The 16,657-nt window shown below is 40.0% G+C and overlaps 1 protein-coding gene across 8 annotated transcripts in view; it reads left to right on the top strand.

Annotated features, from left to right (window-relative positions):
- SPIDR (scaffold protein involved in DNA repair) overlaps nt 1-16,657 on the top strand; it is a 480,217-nt gene that overhangs the window by 178,948 nt on the left and 284,612 nt on the right. For 7 of the 8 annotated variants that reach the window (XM_050800368.1, XM_050800369.1, XM_050800370.1 and 4 more), the window contains one exon: nt 15,137-15,356. In XM_050800368.1, the coding sequence (XP_050656325.1) occupies nt 15,137-15,356 (220 nt within the window). Of the gene's footprint in view, nt 1-13,009; nt 15,028-15,136; nt 15,357-16,657 lie in introns of those variants that run through there. The other variant, XM_050800373.1, reaches the window with a different exon arrangement.

Genomic DNA, 16,657 nt, shown 5'->3' with positions numbered 1-16,657 from the left:
ATCTTTTTTTTTTTTTACTTTGTTCCTTACTACTTTCGTTCAGTATTTATTAAGCAACAAGTAGATTATCATCACTGACAGAACTGTCTCATTCCATCATTACATTATAATTCATTTTTCCTTGCTTCCTTTTTTAAGATATTAAACTTTCATTCTTTAGAAGGAAACAAAACCATATTTTATACTTGAAGATGTTTTAATAACTGTCTTAGTCTGTTTTGTGTTGCCATAATAGAACACCACAGACTGAATAATTGATAAATTTGTTTCTCACATGGCTAGAGGCTGGGAAGCCTGATACCCAACTCACCGGAAGGGAAAACAAGTGTGAGAGAGGGAGGGGAAGGTGGTAGAACTCATCCTTTAATGAGGAACCAACTTCCATGTAATGGCATTAATCCATGAGGGCAGAGCCTCAGGGTCTTATCACGTCTTAAAGATCACCTTTCAACACTGTTGCTTTGGAGATTAAGCTTCCAACACATGAACTTTGGGGGACACATTCAGACCATGGCAAGGACATCTGTAACTTTCCATTTATTGAAGTATGTTTTGAAGAATCAGAAGAAAGAAAGAAACAAAGCCTAAGAGATAAAGTATTATCTCTTAGGATTTGTAAAGGAGAAAAACTGTGATGACTTACTCATTGAATAATGTTGTATTTATACAATTTCAAGAGAAACTGAAATCATATACTATTTCCATATTCTGATGATTAAGATTAATACTCAGGATAACACTCCTGGACACTTCTAATGCTTTTAGACTTTCTTCACATTATATAATGGTTTGGAAATATTCGTAAATATTATAAATACTTTATAAATACTATAAATATAAAATGTCAGAAGCAGTTAACAAGGATTACCATTGGAAAAGGGTTGGGACAGGGTTTTTTTTTTAATATGCCTTTACGAAAGAAGAAATTTGTCAGAATCAAATATTGTTCTTACCATTATAGGGAGATAGATGTGAAGTGATAGTAAACTCCACCCTGAATTTTACTTATTATAGGGAGATAGATGTGAAGTGATAGTAAACTCCACCCTGAATTTTACTTATGAAGTACTAAAAAGTTATACTTCGTCAAGAAGTGAAAAATTCAGTAACAAGACTGGTTTTTGTAGTGCAGTCGTTTTCCAGAATGAAGAGTGTAGTGATCCTTTTTCCTTGGACAAGATTATCCGTCACCAGCCTGACAGGCTTGGTTTGTAATCTCCAATACTTCTGCACCCTCCTTGTTACCTGTGTGAACCTTACATGAGTGTCTCTGTGCACCAGATGCAGGGGAACGGGGAGGCTGGGGCGGCCCTGACCCTCAGGCTACCTCAGGAGCAGTGGATGTGGTGCCCCACAGTGTAGCCCACAGAGTGGGGTTTCCTCGGTCTTGTCGCAAGTGTGTAGCCAGAAATCTGGTCCCCCACCTGTTTCTTACTGCTTCCAGGAACTCCTCTGAGGCTGGGGGCCCCTGAGATGGGGTTGTGGTCCAGAGTCACCAGTTGAGTGGCTGGGAGAGGAAGAAGGAAAGTTGGGGTCAGCAATTTTCTTTATGCTTTTTGTTTTGAGACACGGTCTCACTCTGTCACCCCAGGCTGGAATGCAGTGGCACAATCTCAGCTCACTGTAACCTCTGCCTCCCGGGTTCAAGTGATTCTCCCATCTCAGCCTCCTTAGTAGTTGGGATTACAGACATGCGCCACCACGCCCAACTTATGTTTTTTTTGTAGAAATGGTGTTTCACTTTGGGAGGCTGAGACGGGCGGATCACGAGGTCAGGAGATCAAGACCATCCTGGCTAACACGGTGAAATCCCGTCTCTACTAAAAAAATACAAAAAACTAGCCGGGCGAGGTGGTGAGCGCCTGTAGTCCCAGCTACTCGGGAGGCTGAGGCAGGAGAATGGCGTAAACCCGGGAGGCGGAGCTTGCAGTGAGCTGAGATCCGGCCACTGCACTCCAGCCTGGGCGACAGAGCGAGACTCCATCTCAAAAAAAAAAAAAAAGAAATGGTGTTTCACCATGTTGGCCAGGCTGGTCTCGAACTCCTGACCTCGAGTGACCTATCTGCCTTGGCCTCCCAAAGTACTGGGATTATAGGCACGAACCACCATGCCCGGCCTGGGATCAGCAATTTCTATACAGAAACTGATATTAGCAGGAGAATGCACAAAGAATCCTGTGTAGATACGTGGATGTCTACAAGATTTCACTAATTTCCTTGATGCAGTATTTTCCAATAATTAAAGCCTAACTTGGGGTAAAAAATGGTAGATTGGTCATTCCTACCAAAGCAACTCAGTTGGTAAAATAAGATCCCTTTATTTAATTAAAAAATAAGTGTTAGAAAATACATATGATTTAATCTAAGTCTCCTAGTATTAAATATTTAAACCCAGAAAAGGTAGGTGTATGATGAGCTGCTTATTTAGCCAATTCTTGGCAATATTTTATGCCTTTAAAATCTTTAGTTTCTCTGGGGATTTTTTTATGTAATATGAAACATTATTAAAAACAATTTGTTTTTTTAGATTTAAGAAATGTGAATAACATGGTTTAAAGAAGGGTTGTTAATTTTGTAGGTCAGCATCTTTTAAAAAGTCATTTAAAATTTGTCCTTAAACTTCTTGGCTACATTGTCTTCTCCCTCCCTGTGTTTCAGTTGAAGGGATACTGCCAGTGCCCACTCAGCATGGGTCAGCTCTGATTTGGCCAGAGAGGTTTTGCTTCCGTTCCTTTTCTTATATCCCCTTTCCTCTGGGGTCAGGGGAGCTGACTCTGGGTTATCTCCAGCTTCCCTCTGACCAATAAAACCACAAAGCCAACTAGTGTTCAAGCTTTATTTTTCCCTCTGTTATATCCTTACCCACGTTTCAGTGCAGCAGTGATATTTAGTATTGTTCTTTGTAGTCATGGGCCAGAAGATTTTGTGTGAATACTGAGGCTGAACTGTTCAAGTCAGGAAACAAACTGTGATACTAGTTTGTCTACTGTTAGAGGTGTGATTCCATGTCAGAAAATATCATAATTTCCAGTGATCGTTTTAAGTGTGTATTAACAGAACAGTAAAGAGTTCTTATTAGAATTTAATAATGCCAAGTTATTTGATAATCTTACTAAAAATAATGGTGGGACCTAAGAAATAGAGGAAGGGGTACTTAATACCATACTCAGTTCCGCAGCTAACGTATCTGCCACTCTTTAGCTGTCTCCATTTGTACCTTTGTTCCTAGAAATACATTATTTCTTGTGAATTTTCATACCTAAAGAACTATGAAGTGAGATTCAGTAATACCACAGAATTAAATGATGCATTTGGATTCCCGTTGGATTTATTTCATCTGTACTTTCTCCATTTCTTTTTCCATGAAAAGAAAAATGTGGTTCTACAGTTTTAAAATTGGTTTCTCATAGACCTGAAGTTTAAGAGATTCTTTCTTTCTGCTGTGTTGTAAGTGATCCAAAAATAAGACTGCAAAGTTAGTCTACTCTAAATATATAGTGGGTGAAACATGTTTCCTGTTGAAACTTGTTGATTTCCGTATGTGGCTTGATAAATAAAAATTCATTCATAGGGTTAAATTGGGACATTGTTTATGATGAAGATTATCTATACATTGAAAACCCTGTTTTTGGCCTTAGAAAAAGTATTGATACTGGCAAGGGAGCATTTTCTTTTGCTTGCTCAACAAGTTGTCATTTTGAGTCTCCAGCCTGGTTTGGAATCATGCTAGCATTTTTCCATGCTGTGAAATTTTGTGTATGCCATCTTAACCTTTCACTAATCTGGTTTTCCAAACTTCTTCAGCTCACTTTTATTTTCAAAAGGGTTCTAGGTTTTCCATTGGGAACCTCTTGCCTTGAGAAGCCTGTTGGAATGCACAAACCCAGACTGGATTTCTCCTTCTCTTTCTTGCAGCTTGCTACAGAGGGTGCGGGTCACAAGGCAGGCATCCATGCTCTGCGCAGCCCCTGGTGAAGATCTTCTGGGAAGGTGATCCTAGAATGCTGGGAAGGTGATCCTAGAATGGATCGCTACTTATCATTCAGTACTTGTTATTTTTCTGACTAGATGGTAAATTTTTTTTTCCATTATAATATAGGGATGGAATAAACAAGTTCTTGGCTGGCAGATGGAATAAACAAGTTCTTGGGTTAGTAAAATTCCTTATGAAGTTGAAAAAAAATGGAAACTTTTGTGTTGTGAGAATGATTTGAAAGAGTAGCCTGTGGCCCGCATTCACTCTTCTTCTGTTATAGTACTGCACAGCCTCATTTCCACCAGTGTGCGGAAATCGTTATCTTTCTGAGTGCTGCCTCCTTGCAGCACATGCATGGCCTGTTACCTGTCTTCCTCAGCTTCAAGGACAGCACTCCTTGGTTTTCTGCCTTCTGTGCTCGTTTCCCTGTATTCTTTGCATACTCTTGGCTGTGTGCTACTTCAACATGGGCTCCTCAGGCTTCTGCCTATGCCTCTTTAGTTCTTGTTCCATGTGCCCTTCCTTGGTACTCGGTGACCTTCATGGCTGCTTCCACCCAGCCTCTGTTCTGCTGGATCTCGTGGCCCTGCCCCAGTCCACCTGCACTTGAGTGTCCTGCACACCTCAGACCCAGTATGCCCCTTGCCTTGCCTTGCCTTGCCTGTTAACTCAGCAGTCTTTGGGCTTTCTCTAACATGTTTTCTGTTTTTTGTTTTTGTTTTTGTTTTTGAGATGGAGTCTTGCTCTGTCACCCAGGCTAGAGTGCAGTGGCGCAATCTCTGCTCACTACAACCGGTGCTTCCCGGGTTCAAGGAATTCTTCCATCTCAGCCTCCTGAGTAGCCCGGGTTACAGATACTCGCCACCATAGCCAGCTAATTTTTTTGTATTTTTACAAAAAATACCAGCCAGGCTGGTCTCGAACTCCTGACCTCAGGTGATTCACCTGCCTCAGCCTCCCAAAGTGCAAGGATTACAGGCATGAGCCATCGCACCTGGACTCTCAGACATGTTTTCAATCCATCTGCTCCCCAGGTTCAGATGATGATTCTACTTCAGAGTCATCTCTCAAGCAGATCCCCTCATTTACCCCATTTGCTACCACCTGTGCTCAGGCCTCTATTCTCCTGTGCCAGGATTGCCCTATCAGGCTCCACCTGGTCTCCCTGCCACCAACCTTCCCTTATGTTCACCCTATCAGGATTATCATCCTGAGAGGCAAAACTGATACTATTACCCTCCTATTTTAAGACGTTTTCATTGACTGTCCAGTGTCCATGGGACAAAGCTTCATTTCCTGTAAACTCTTTTACATGACATTCTTTGTTTACACACTCAGCCCAGCTGCCTTGGACTCATTTCTCTCTGCCCCCTTTCGGTGACCCCCCACCTCCGTGTGCACAGCATGCAATATCTCCATGGGTCAAAGCCGTGGCTTTCATGGGATAAGCTGGGCACCAGGCCTAAGACGTACACTTTTATCTCTTAATGATTTGTTTGTAACTATACTTCGAGCATCCTGTAGTTAATACAGTTAATTCCCCAAAATATAAACAAATAAGAACTGCACAAATAGCTACAAAGATATATAGGGCATCCCTAAGCCATGCCCAGTAATTTAAAAATGTTACAACATGGCATCAGCGTGCAGAAATGGCCCTCATCAGGCAGCATTGGTTCTGGTCCACTTGGCCAGGGCTGAAGGCCTATGTGGGTTACTTCATCTGTGCTGCAGTTTTTTTATTCAGAAAGGGTGACTTTGTTAAACCTTGGGTTATTTCCACTTTTTAAATTTGGTATTGCTGTTTTCCCCTGCCTTGTCTGTTATTCCCATGTGAAATTCTCTCTCAGAGTGCTTTTTACTTTGTGTCTTTTAACTTTTGTGTCTTTTGTGTCTGATGCCCATGAGCCTTCCCAGCACTGGTGCTCTCTGGTCTTCTGCACACCTTTCAGGAGAGGCACTTCACGGTAGTGGTCACTCTATGTTTTTGTTACTACATTATCTATTTTAATCCTTAAGCTAATTTCTCTTCTCCTTTTTCTTCTCTTCCCTACCCATTTGTTGAAATGCCATGGGAAGATGGCAGCAAGACACAAACACCTCCTTGTGTCTAGGAGTTAGGAATTTGCCATGCTCCATTTGGACATGCCTTGTTCTGGCTCATCACAGGTTTTGCCTGTTTCCACCCAACTTAGGATAAATTAAAAGTTGTTCGTTAGAATGTCCTTTATTGATAGTCATTATGGCAGGGGCTGGATTGATGTTGGAGTTTAAGAATCAAGGATAAAGTGACAGTGGGGACACCCTAGACTCAGTAAACATATTTTGAACTCTCTGTGCTACAGAGATTCAGTGTGTTGGCCTCGTGGTAGGGAGGCCGGATGCCCACGTGCTCCTGGCATTCCCCGGGATGGTTTAAAGGTAGGTTTAGGAGGATTATAGTGTCCACCCATAATTAGTAACTTGCTATTTTAACATTGGATTATTGCAGTTTTTCCCAACACATTTGTTTCTCAGTTGATGCCACATTCATAAAAATAGAAATACTTAAATATCTATTTCTGTGCTTTATCATTAGCTATATGACCTTTTAAACGTTTTCATTGTGATTACTGGACTCCATTTGAATCCTATTTTCTGAGCCAAAATTATCATCTATAGTTGTATGAAATAAGGTGTTTTAAATGAAGAAGTTTTCAAGAAAGAAGAACTTGTATTCTGGGTACTCAGTGGAAGGCATGGCTGGTCATCAGTGTCAGTGTGTGTATTGGGCGGTCCTGTATGTATTGCATTGTCCCGTCTCAGCTCAGGCTAGTTGATCACAAAATCCCATAGACTGTGACGTAAAGAGCAGACAGTTCTTTCTCACAGTGCCAGAGGCTGGTAGCCAGGGCGCAGCGTGGTGGGGTCCTAGTGAGAGCCCTCGTACTGGTTTTAGGCAGCCGCCTTCTTGCTGTGTGCTCACAGAGCCTTTCCCGTGTGTGTGCATGGAAAGAAGAAGTCCTCCGGTGCTGTCTCTTATGAGGAGACTAAGCCTGTCAGATCAGGCTACCCTTATGACCTCATTTAACCTCAGTTACTTCCTTGGAGCTCCCATCTCCAAATACAACCAGACTGAAGGTTAGGGATTCAACATAGGAATTTTGAGGGTACACCAACATTCAATCCATAACACACCCCTGTTGTCTGGCTTATCTTCACTTAAGGGATCTGTTGCTTTTCTAGAGCCTTTATATGCTTTATTCTTACTTGGAATTTCTTTTAAAATTGGACATTTCATTGCCCACTCACCTTCTACAGAACAGAACAGGCTATTCCTACAGAATGAGTCACAGCGACATGCCCAGTGGGAGGTGGGGTCACTGTGACACTGTGACCCTGGAGGCAGAGGTACTCAACTAGGCTTTGACTGCTCTCATCACTGGGGATTGTGAAAACATTCTGATCGCCTGGTCAGTCTTGTCTACTTTTTTGTTTTTGGGTTTTTTTTAAGAGTTGGGTTTCAGATTTCTGTTTCATGCTTAGAATAATTGTGGCTTTTGGAGAAGAATATTTTAAACTGGGTGAAAAGGCAAAAAATGTGGAATCAAGAAGTGAAAGCACAATTGTTTACAGTTTAGTAAGCAGTTGTGGTAAAGAAATGTGTCTATTCATCATTTCCAGATGACTTAAAATTTTATGGGGGAGCATACATTTTAAACAAAAATGAATTGTGCTGTTTATAGGATAAATGTGTGAATTTCTCCAGAATTCGTATTTTTAGGTATTATAATCAGGATCTCCTGCTTACAGCTTTATGAATTTTATCCTGAAGTTATCTGTGAAATGAACCTAACGGCATCTTATAAGATTTACTCAGAAATTACAATTTTGGTTTACCAATCATTAATAACACAATCAATAATTTAACAGGTATTCACTTACTGAATACTTATGGGAGCATATCAGTGCTGTGTGTTTGAGAATCATTGGTAAAATTAGGTGTAGTTGTAACTTCTCAAAAGAAAAAACAATATAAACAAGTAAATACAATTGAGTTTTTAGTGCATGTTAATGAAAAAATGGTATAATACGGTGAATAGATAAAATGTCATTTGGATTTGATTTCGGAATGTATTATTTGTATTTCTCTTTGGAGCATCATTTGAGTCATAGTTTAATTTGCATTCTCTGGGTACATGCAAAGTGCAGTTGAGGTGAAGGGGAGCCGGGTCAGGAGCATCATGGTTAGCAGTGAAATCAAGACTGGAAACAGAGTCCCCCACATGCCTTACATCAGTGTGTATTAGGATTCATTCATTTCTTACATATGTATTGGTACTGATCCAGGTGCAACACAGAGTTCATGGTTTAATAGATGGAATTGTTTACTTTTTAAAATCAGAGGTATAAACAAGATGTACAGTGATAACATAAAGAGAAATGATAAACTGCAGAGTGGAAAGGAGAATCATGCCCAGGGAGAAGCTCACCAGGGAGACAGTGATAGAACTGTCTTAATGCACAATTGCTTATTTTTCACCTTGTCGTAGAAATAATTTTAAATTGCTTGAACGAAGCTATGGAATTTGAGGCTAGAGCAGTAAGAAGTAACAGGTAACAAAGGACTTTCCATACAATGGCAAGTAGTTTGGATTTAATCCAGTGGATAGCCATGGAAAGGTTCAAGTACAGGGCAGCTATCATTACATCTACATTTAAGAATGCCATTCAGGTGGGCCTTATGAAGAGCAGGTTGGAAGAATCAGGTATTAGATTAGGGAGGTAAGTTAGTGCCAGACTATTGTAATAAATAAGAGGCATCTCAATTTTAATATATTAAAAACTTATGTCTTGGTACCAGTATTCTCATAATACCTGCACCTCCCAGAAAAGAAACACATTTGCCTAGAAATCTTTACTGTCTCAGTAAATGTTAATTCTGTTCTTATTCTTACTCAGGCCAAAAACACTGGGGTCATTCTTGTACTCTGTCTCATATTCACTCCTAGTCCATTAACAAGTCCTTATTGACTCTACCTTCAAAGAATATCTAGAATCTGACCATTTCTTACCTCTTCTGTCACTCCCTAAATCCCAGACACCATCATCCGTCCTGATTTGCTGCAGACCCTCCTAACTAGCTTCCCCACTTAATCTCTTGTCCTCTTCAGTCTGGTCTCAACACAGCTCATCATGTGACTTCCCTGCTGGCTTCCCATCACACCCAGAGGAAACACCCTGGTTCACACATCTGAAGATAGAAGACCTGTTTCTTCCCTGCTTCATCATTCTGAACTGACTTGATCTTCTTTTTCCCTGCCCAGGCTCCGGCCGACCACATTTAGTCCCAGGCAGAACATGAATGGGCTGTTCTCTAAAAAGCTGTGGTGAACTTTTGGGGAAAGCTAAGACTACGAATGGGTATGCTGGGGCCACCAGAATTATAGTCCTTTTTCTTTTGTCATTTGGAAGGCCTAAATGATCATAAGAATTATTACAGTCAGATCATTTGACCTAAGTCTGAGATATTCTTATTTAAATGCAATCCTAAGACCCTGGTCAGATATTGAATTTTGTTTATATAATTGTGCTAATGTAAATTTGTTATTTGTTAACTCTTGGAGTCAGACATGGCTGGAGCACAGAGATTTGGCATAGGTTATAGGATATACTATGAACATTAACCTTGACAATGAAAGTGGAATTATGTGGAATTAAAACTGTGTAGCATGTTGGGGAGGAAAAACATAGAGCAAGGTATACGCCCTTCTTCATTTTACAATGCTAGGAGCCTCAAAATGCTGTGAGAAGTCAGTAAAATAGGGCATAGAGTTTGTTAAAGATATTAAACTTCACAAGTAACTAACAGAAACACGCCAAATAAAACCATTTTAGTAATGGATACATGTATTATTTTGGGGGGAAAGCTATAAAATATTTCAAAAATAGTAAAATGTACACTGATTATATAGCATGGTAGTTTGGAGTGACTGCAGCAAGATAAATAATTATCACAGCTGGTGGTAACCAGTGTCAGAGTGTTAAAGATAGAGGTCCTGTCCATATGGGAAGCAGATTGACTTTAAAACCCCCTGATGTCCATCCTTGACCCCTGGTACTTGCTCATGATTCTCTGTATGTGTATGTGTGTGCATCTGCACACTCACATGCATGCTGGGTGAACGTGAGAGGGAAAAGGAACAGTGGACACTTGTTGATGAATTGACCAGAAGAAGACAAAAGTACCAATTTCAGGGAATACTAGAACATATGTTTTAGAGCAAGATAACTGGGTAGGCTAGCCTTTCAGGATATCTCTGAAGATAAAGAGAGACAGAGCAGTAATGTAGGAGGAAAATTCCAAATTGCCATATGGTCAGTGTTTGGAAAATAGACAACTTAACATTAGTGGCAGCAATTATGTTACGAAAAGTGTTTCTGTTGGAAAGACTTACAGATGTTCCTGCCCTCTATTGGAGAATAATTTCAGTTTCTCTCCCCTCATACTAACTTGTTTCACTTTGTCCTTTCTTGTATAGTTATTTGTTACACTCATATATTAATTCAATATAACCTACTTAGGAAGACTTGAGTTGACATGAGTATAATTGGAACCTGACTACCTGTAAAAAAAGGCATTTATCAGTAGTCAGACATATTTTATTATTCTATCATTTGCTCAATTTATTGTTTTGTGTTTCTTTTTTTTTTCATTTTTATTTTTTTCTTTTTTGAGAGACAGGATCTCACTCTGTGAGTCAGGTACTTGACTAGGGAGGCCAGTTAGTACAGTGGTGTCATCATAGCTTACTATAACCTCAAATTCCTGGACTCAAGAGATCCTCCTGCCTCAGCTTGTCAGGTAGCTGAAACTACAGTATACTCCACTGTGCCTGGCTAATTTTTATATTTTTATTTTTGTAAAGCTGGGAGGTCTCACTGTGCTGCTCAGGCTGGTCTTGAACTCCTGGCCTCAAGCTGTCCTCCCGCCCTGGCCTCCCAAAGTGCCAGAGTTATAGGTGTGAGCCACCATGCTGAGTCATTTGCTCAGATTTGTGTGTGTGTGGGTGGCCTCTTGGTTGTTTAAAACGAAAGACTTTTCAAAGAGCAGTTAGCTGATTAAATAACGAATTCATGCAGTTGTTCAGCAAATGTTATTCTTTGAGTTAAATACTGTCCATTTTTAACTAAGAATTCTGTTTCATCTGCTAGGCATATGCATGGATAGAAATTACTAGATATCTTGGTGTATCTTCATTGAATCTTTCTGTTCCTGTTTCTTAATTGTTTAACATCTTTGCTATTGTATATTAGTATTTGTGGTCACCATTTGATCTTTATGGTACTTTCTCTTTGATGATGAGCACTTGGTAAGTTATCCTCTTTTTCAGTGCAAGTTCTGTTGAAACCCTCACTGTGTCCAGCCACAGCAATAGGCCTCAGAGTCCATTTCTCAACCTGAAGCATTGTCTGTCTTTACATTTTAAACAAGCCCTATGTCATAGCATAATGAAGTAGGGGGGAAAAACCCCATCACTCACAATTTCCTATGCTTAACTGGCATTTATCTGAGAGGCATTTTGGTCCTTGACTTGTAAGGATACTTGATTACTGATATTAGACCTGCCAGTCATCCTCTCTGTTCTTAAGAAAGTCACTTGAGCAACTACCTTTATTTTTCAGTTTTCTTATGTGGCGAAAAGTGAGATTAATATGTTCCTTACCTATTTCATAGGGTTGTTGTGGATCAAATAAGAGAATGGCCTTGAAAATGCCTTGAAGGAACTGATGGCAGTGACAGTGCCATCCTTGCATGGCCAGGCACTTCGTGGTACATTTGCTGTGTTTGCACCTGTGATTGTAGTGCTCTTGGGTTAGCCACTACTGTGTCCATTTAAAACTGAGGACACTCTTATGAGACAGATAAAGTATTTGGGGATTTTCAAGGGAAGGAATAGTTGCTTCTGGCTGGGATTCAGAAAACACTTCCTGGACAAGGCGATATTTTGGCTGTCTTGTAGCAGTTATGGAAAATGTTGCCTGGTAGCACTAAAATGGCCTTTTATGTACTCAACATCTAATTGCAAAGCATTGTTCTTTGTTTGTAAAATGAGTATATCCCCTGCTTGGATTAAAAGCTTACTTCTGCCAGGCATGGTGGCTCAAGCCTGTAATTCCAGCACTTTGAGAGGCTGAGGCAGGAAGATCACTTGAGCCCAGGACTTCAAGACCAGCCTAGGCAACAAAGTGAGACCCTGTCTCTCCAAAAACGTAAGAAAATTAGCTGGGTGTTATGGTGGTGTAAGCCTGTCATCCCAGCTACTTGAGAGGCTGAGGTGGGAGGATCCCTTGAGCCCAGGTTATTGAGGCTGCAGTAAACCAAGGTCACACCACTGTACTCCAGCCTGGGCGACAGAGCAAGACCCTGTCTCTAAAAATAAAATAAAAGCTTCCTTCAAGCACATTTTTGGTATAAGTTGCCCCTTGCTTTTTTCTCTCTCAGACAAGGAGGAGCTTACCCTGCTTTATTTTCTCCTGGGAAGGAAGGCCATGGAGGGTGTTTTGTAGAAAGAGCTTTAGAATGCTTGGTGGAAAGGATAGCCCTGTCCCTGACTTAGTGTCACAGCCATGGGAGCGCTGCTCAGTATTGCTTCCAAGGGCTATTTAGTCACCACATGAGCTGCTGTGTGCAGCACTGCAGTGGTAGCCAACATCATAAAGTGTTATTCTACAAGTTATTTGGTGCTATAGATCTTGATCAAAATTCATAGTTACTAGAATATTGTCAAGATTTATCATAGACATCTTCGAAGAAACTGTAGTCAGGCAGTATGATGCATCTTAGATACATAAGTATTTCTTCTGTAATACTATTTATGTATTTCTATAATAGCCTGCATTTATAAAATCTGTCAGGGTCTATGGGGACTTGAGCTGCCCAAGACAAGAATTAGTTTCTGAAGAGAACTTGTGCTGCTTGGGCAGGCAGCTGATCATGGCTGGGGGCTGCCACAGTGCCCATAACCAAGAGCCTGTACTCAGCTGGCACACTTGAACTTGAGCAGACCGTTGGTGCTTGAGAGCAGAAGTGGCCCTGGAGCCCTGACAGCTGCTGCTGTCAGTGGGGGACAGGGGAGGCTTGAGGCCTGTGCAGTGCTGGGAATGAACCCTGAGTTGAGTATAGGTACAAGTTTTAAAAATTCTTACATTATGTCTCAGAATGCTCCTGTGGCCACTGTAGCTCCTAAATCTAGGGCTTTTCCCTTTGCTTCTGAAGACTCTAATTCTGCACAGACTGCTCTGGCTGCCCTGCTGAGGAAAAAAATTTTGTGGACTGAAGTGACCTCCACATTATCCTGATTTCTTTTCCAGTTTACCAATTGAAGATGAGCTACTTTTCATTCACAGAATGCCTGTTGTGGTGAAGCATCTGTGTGTTCACTTCTTAGTGCCTTTCTTTACAAGTTGGTTTCATTCCTCTGTTCCCTCCCTAGAGTGACTAGCAGAAACTCGTTATATGCTGCTTGTACATTGTGCTTATTCATATCCTTCCCCCATTCTGTTTTCTTGCCTTAAGAAATAGTTGTCCAAGACAGTGCTCAGGGGAGGCAAGGTGACCCAGGGCCCAGTATATGGGCATGTGCCATGGACACTTAGATAAAGAAAGAGATGAAAAATTTGGGGTTGAATGTGAAATGAATGAAGAAAAAGTGAGAGGGAGAAAGAAATAGAAACTCAATTAAACTGTACAATTAAAATCTTAGCACTGTCTAAATATTAATTTTTATTATTCACTATTAACCAGTTGGCTGAAGTGGTAGAGAAACTCACATTAGTGAATATCTGTTATTAACAAGGCAGTATGTTGTACCCTTCATTTTTGTTGTTCTCAATTTATGTATTTTTTTTTTAGTTAAAAAGCACAGAGAGTAATAGAAACACATAAGCAGACTCACTGCCTAGAATTAGTAACACATGTCAATCCTTTGTCTTTTTTTTTTGTTTGTTTCCCATACTTTTGTAACAGAAACAATATGACACATAAATTTGAAACCCTCCGGGTTCCCCTCCTGAGTCATACTCCTCTTTCTGTCTCCTTAGAGACAGTGGCTTTCATGACTTTTCTGTGAATCCTTCTATTTATATTTTTATATTTATCTTGTATTCATAAACAATATTATATTGATTTCTGTGTTTTTTAAAATTACATTATAGGTGTCATACTCTGTATATCCTGTTTATCCCCTTTCATTTCTTGAGACCTCTTCATCTGATTCTTACACATCTAGTTCACCTCATTTTAAGTGCCGTACAGTGTTCTGTTGTATGAACACACCATAGTTTACCCATCTTACTGATTTATGCTGGGTGCAGTTTTCTACTCTTATAAACAACGCTGAGATGTGTATCCTTGTTTAGGTATACTGGTGCATCTGACAGTTTCTGGGTACCTACCTAAGAATTCTGGAGTGTAGGCTATGCACACTCTCAACTTCAGTTATCTCATTTAATCCGAACAAATGTTTCCTGGGGCAGGTGGCAGGATCTCCATTTTACACATAAGAGAATTGAAGTGTTGAATGCCATGGAACTTGGCCAACTTAATAAGGAAACCAGTACTTGAATCCAGATCAAATTCCACCCATTTCAATCTAGAGCTCTAATACCCAGCAGTCCACATAACTCTTCAACTGTTAGCCCTTCTGATCATTGGAACAGTGGCAGCCAGCTAGTAACATACATGATTTCAAAGCAGAGAATCAAAACATAATAAAGAGGAGGGTCCATCCTTAAGAAGAAGAAGAAGAATCCACAGTGGCCATATTCTCCTTGTGGTCATCAAAGGATTTGAGACTTGGAGTAAAAAGCATGCTCCTTAAAATGATGGGTCTAAGGTTTCTATTTATACAGGCCTATTTCTTCATGACAGAAGACTGTTTATTTTATGTTGCTTAAAATCTGTTTATTAAATGCAACATGCAAGCCTATTTTGATTAAAGAAAAGTGTTATAGTGAGCATGGTAGTGTCTCTGTTTTACTTTGCAAAATGTGGAAACCATTTTCTCCAGGTGAAGAGTGCTATCTGCATGTGGATCTTTTTTTCATGACACTTTATTCACGCTTGAATCATCTGTCTTTTGATTTCATTTTTGCTTTGTTCTTTTCTTCAACTTCTAGGTAGAAAATCTGGTGTATTAACTGTGAAAATTTTAGAGCTGCACGAGGAATGTGCCATGCAAGTTGCCATGTGTGAGCAGTTATTGGGGCCACCAGCCACCAGCCCCTCCCGAAGCGTGACCCCCAGGCCTGGAGCTGGCCTGAAAGTTCTCTTCACCAAGGAGACTGCAGGCTACCTCAGGAGCCGTCCCCAGGACACTGTCCGGATCTTCCCTCCCTGGTGAGTGCGTAGAACTGAATCCAGCAGTCACCAACTGTGAGTTAGCCTCATAAGAAAAGACATTTTTATCAGGAACATTTTTGTCACTTTATCATAGAGCAATGCCAGAGGAAGAGAGCCAGGATTGGACATGGGTTTTCTGTCAGAGAAGCACTGGATTGTCTCTGATGGCTTGTTTCCACTTCTGTCAGCAAATTTCTGATAATTTGGGGTGAGAGGGTTGAGGAAACAACTGTATTAAGATTCTTGCCCAAGGATGTGTTATAAGATCTGGCTGTTTTTGTTTTTATGTTTCTTAGAAAAATAATTTTGTTAACAGGCATTATGTGACAATAGGATAACACATTAATTACATATTTCTTAGTCACTTGAGAGGGGAGAATAAAAAGCATGAATTAAGATATACTAGTGTTTGAATTGCAGGAGCAAAAGTGGTCATTATTGGATCAGAAAGTATTTTAAAGGATACTACGTTTGCTCTCTTTTGCAGTGGGATATTGATTTTTAGCATGAATAGAAGAAAAACATACTACTTCTGAGGAAAAGTTTGAGCACCCTTGTTTTAAGAGCTAGTTATTAATTTGCTGGTAATTTTTTATAAGTTTTCATTGTGTATGAGGAAGGGCTATAGGATAAATTTTTATAAGTATTATTGCTAGATCAGAGGATATGTGCCTCTTTAATTTTAGCAGACTTTGTCAAATGGCACCATTTTATGTTCCCACTAGCAATGCCTGAAGTGCCTTTTTCTTCTCCTTTACAAACCTACTGTATTGATCTAGACCAAGTTAAAAATTGGAAATATGATGTTTATCATTTTAATTTGTATTTCTCTTACATAAAATGGGCTTAGGCATATTTCTCCATGTTTAAGAATCATTTGTATTTCATTTTATGTCCATTGATAACTTTTGACCTTTCTTCTCTTAGACTCTCGGTCCTAGTGATTTCTACCAACTTTTTATAAATGATTAAAAAAAAAAAAGTAGCGCCTTGTCAGTCATACACATTGCAGTTAGTTCATTCCCCATTTGTCATTTGACTTTTGACGTTTTTAGGGGGCAGGGGTTTGTTTTGTTGCTTTGTTTTTGATGAGCAGAAATTTTCTGTTTTTCTGTGGTTGATTTTACCCATCTTTTCTTCTGTGGGTTTTGTGTCATTGATAGAAAGGTTTTCCTTACTATGAGGTTTAAAAGTTATTCTCTGTTTTATTCTAAGACTTTTATGGATTTTAAAAAATTTTACATTTAAGTCTTTTGACACCCCTGGAATTTATGTGTAATATGTGAGGTAATGAATGC

This window comes from Macaca thibetana, chromosome 8 (genome assembly GCF_024542745.1).
Source record: "Macaca thibetana thibetana isolate TM-01 chromosome 8, ASM2454274v1, whole genome shotgun sequence".
Classification (NCBI taxonomy): Eukaryota; Metazoa; Chordata; class Mammalia; order Primates; family Cercopithecidae; genus Macaca; species Macaca thibetana.
This window is presented reverse-complemented; position numbering and strand designations above follow the sequence as displayed.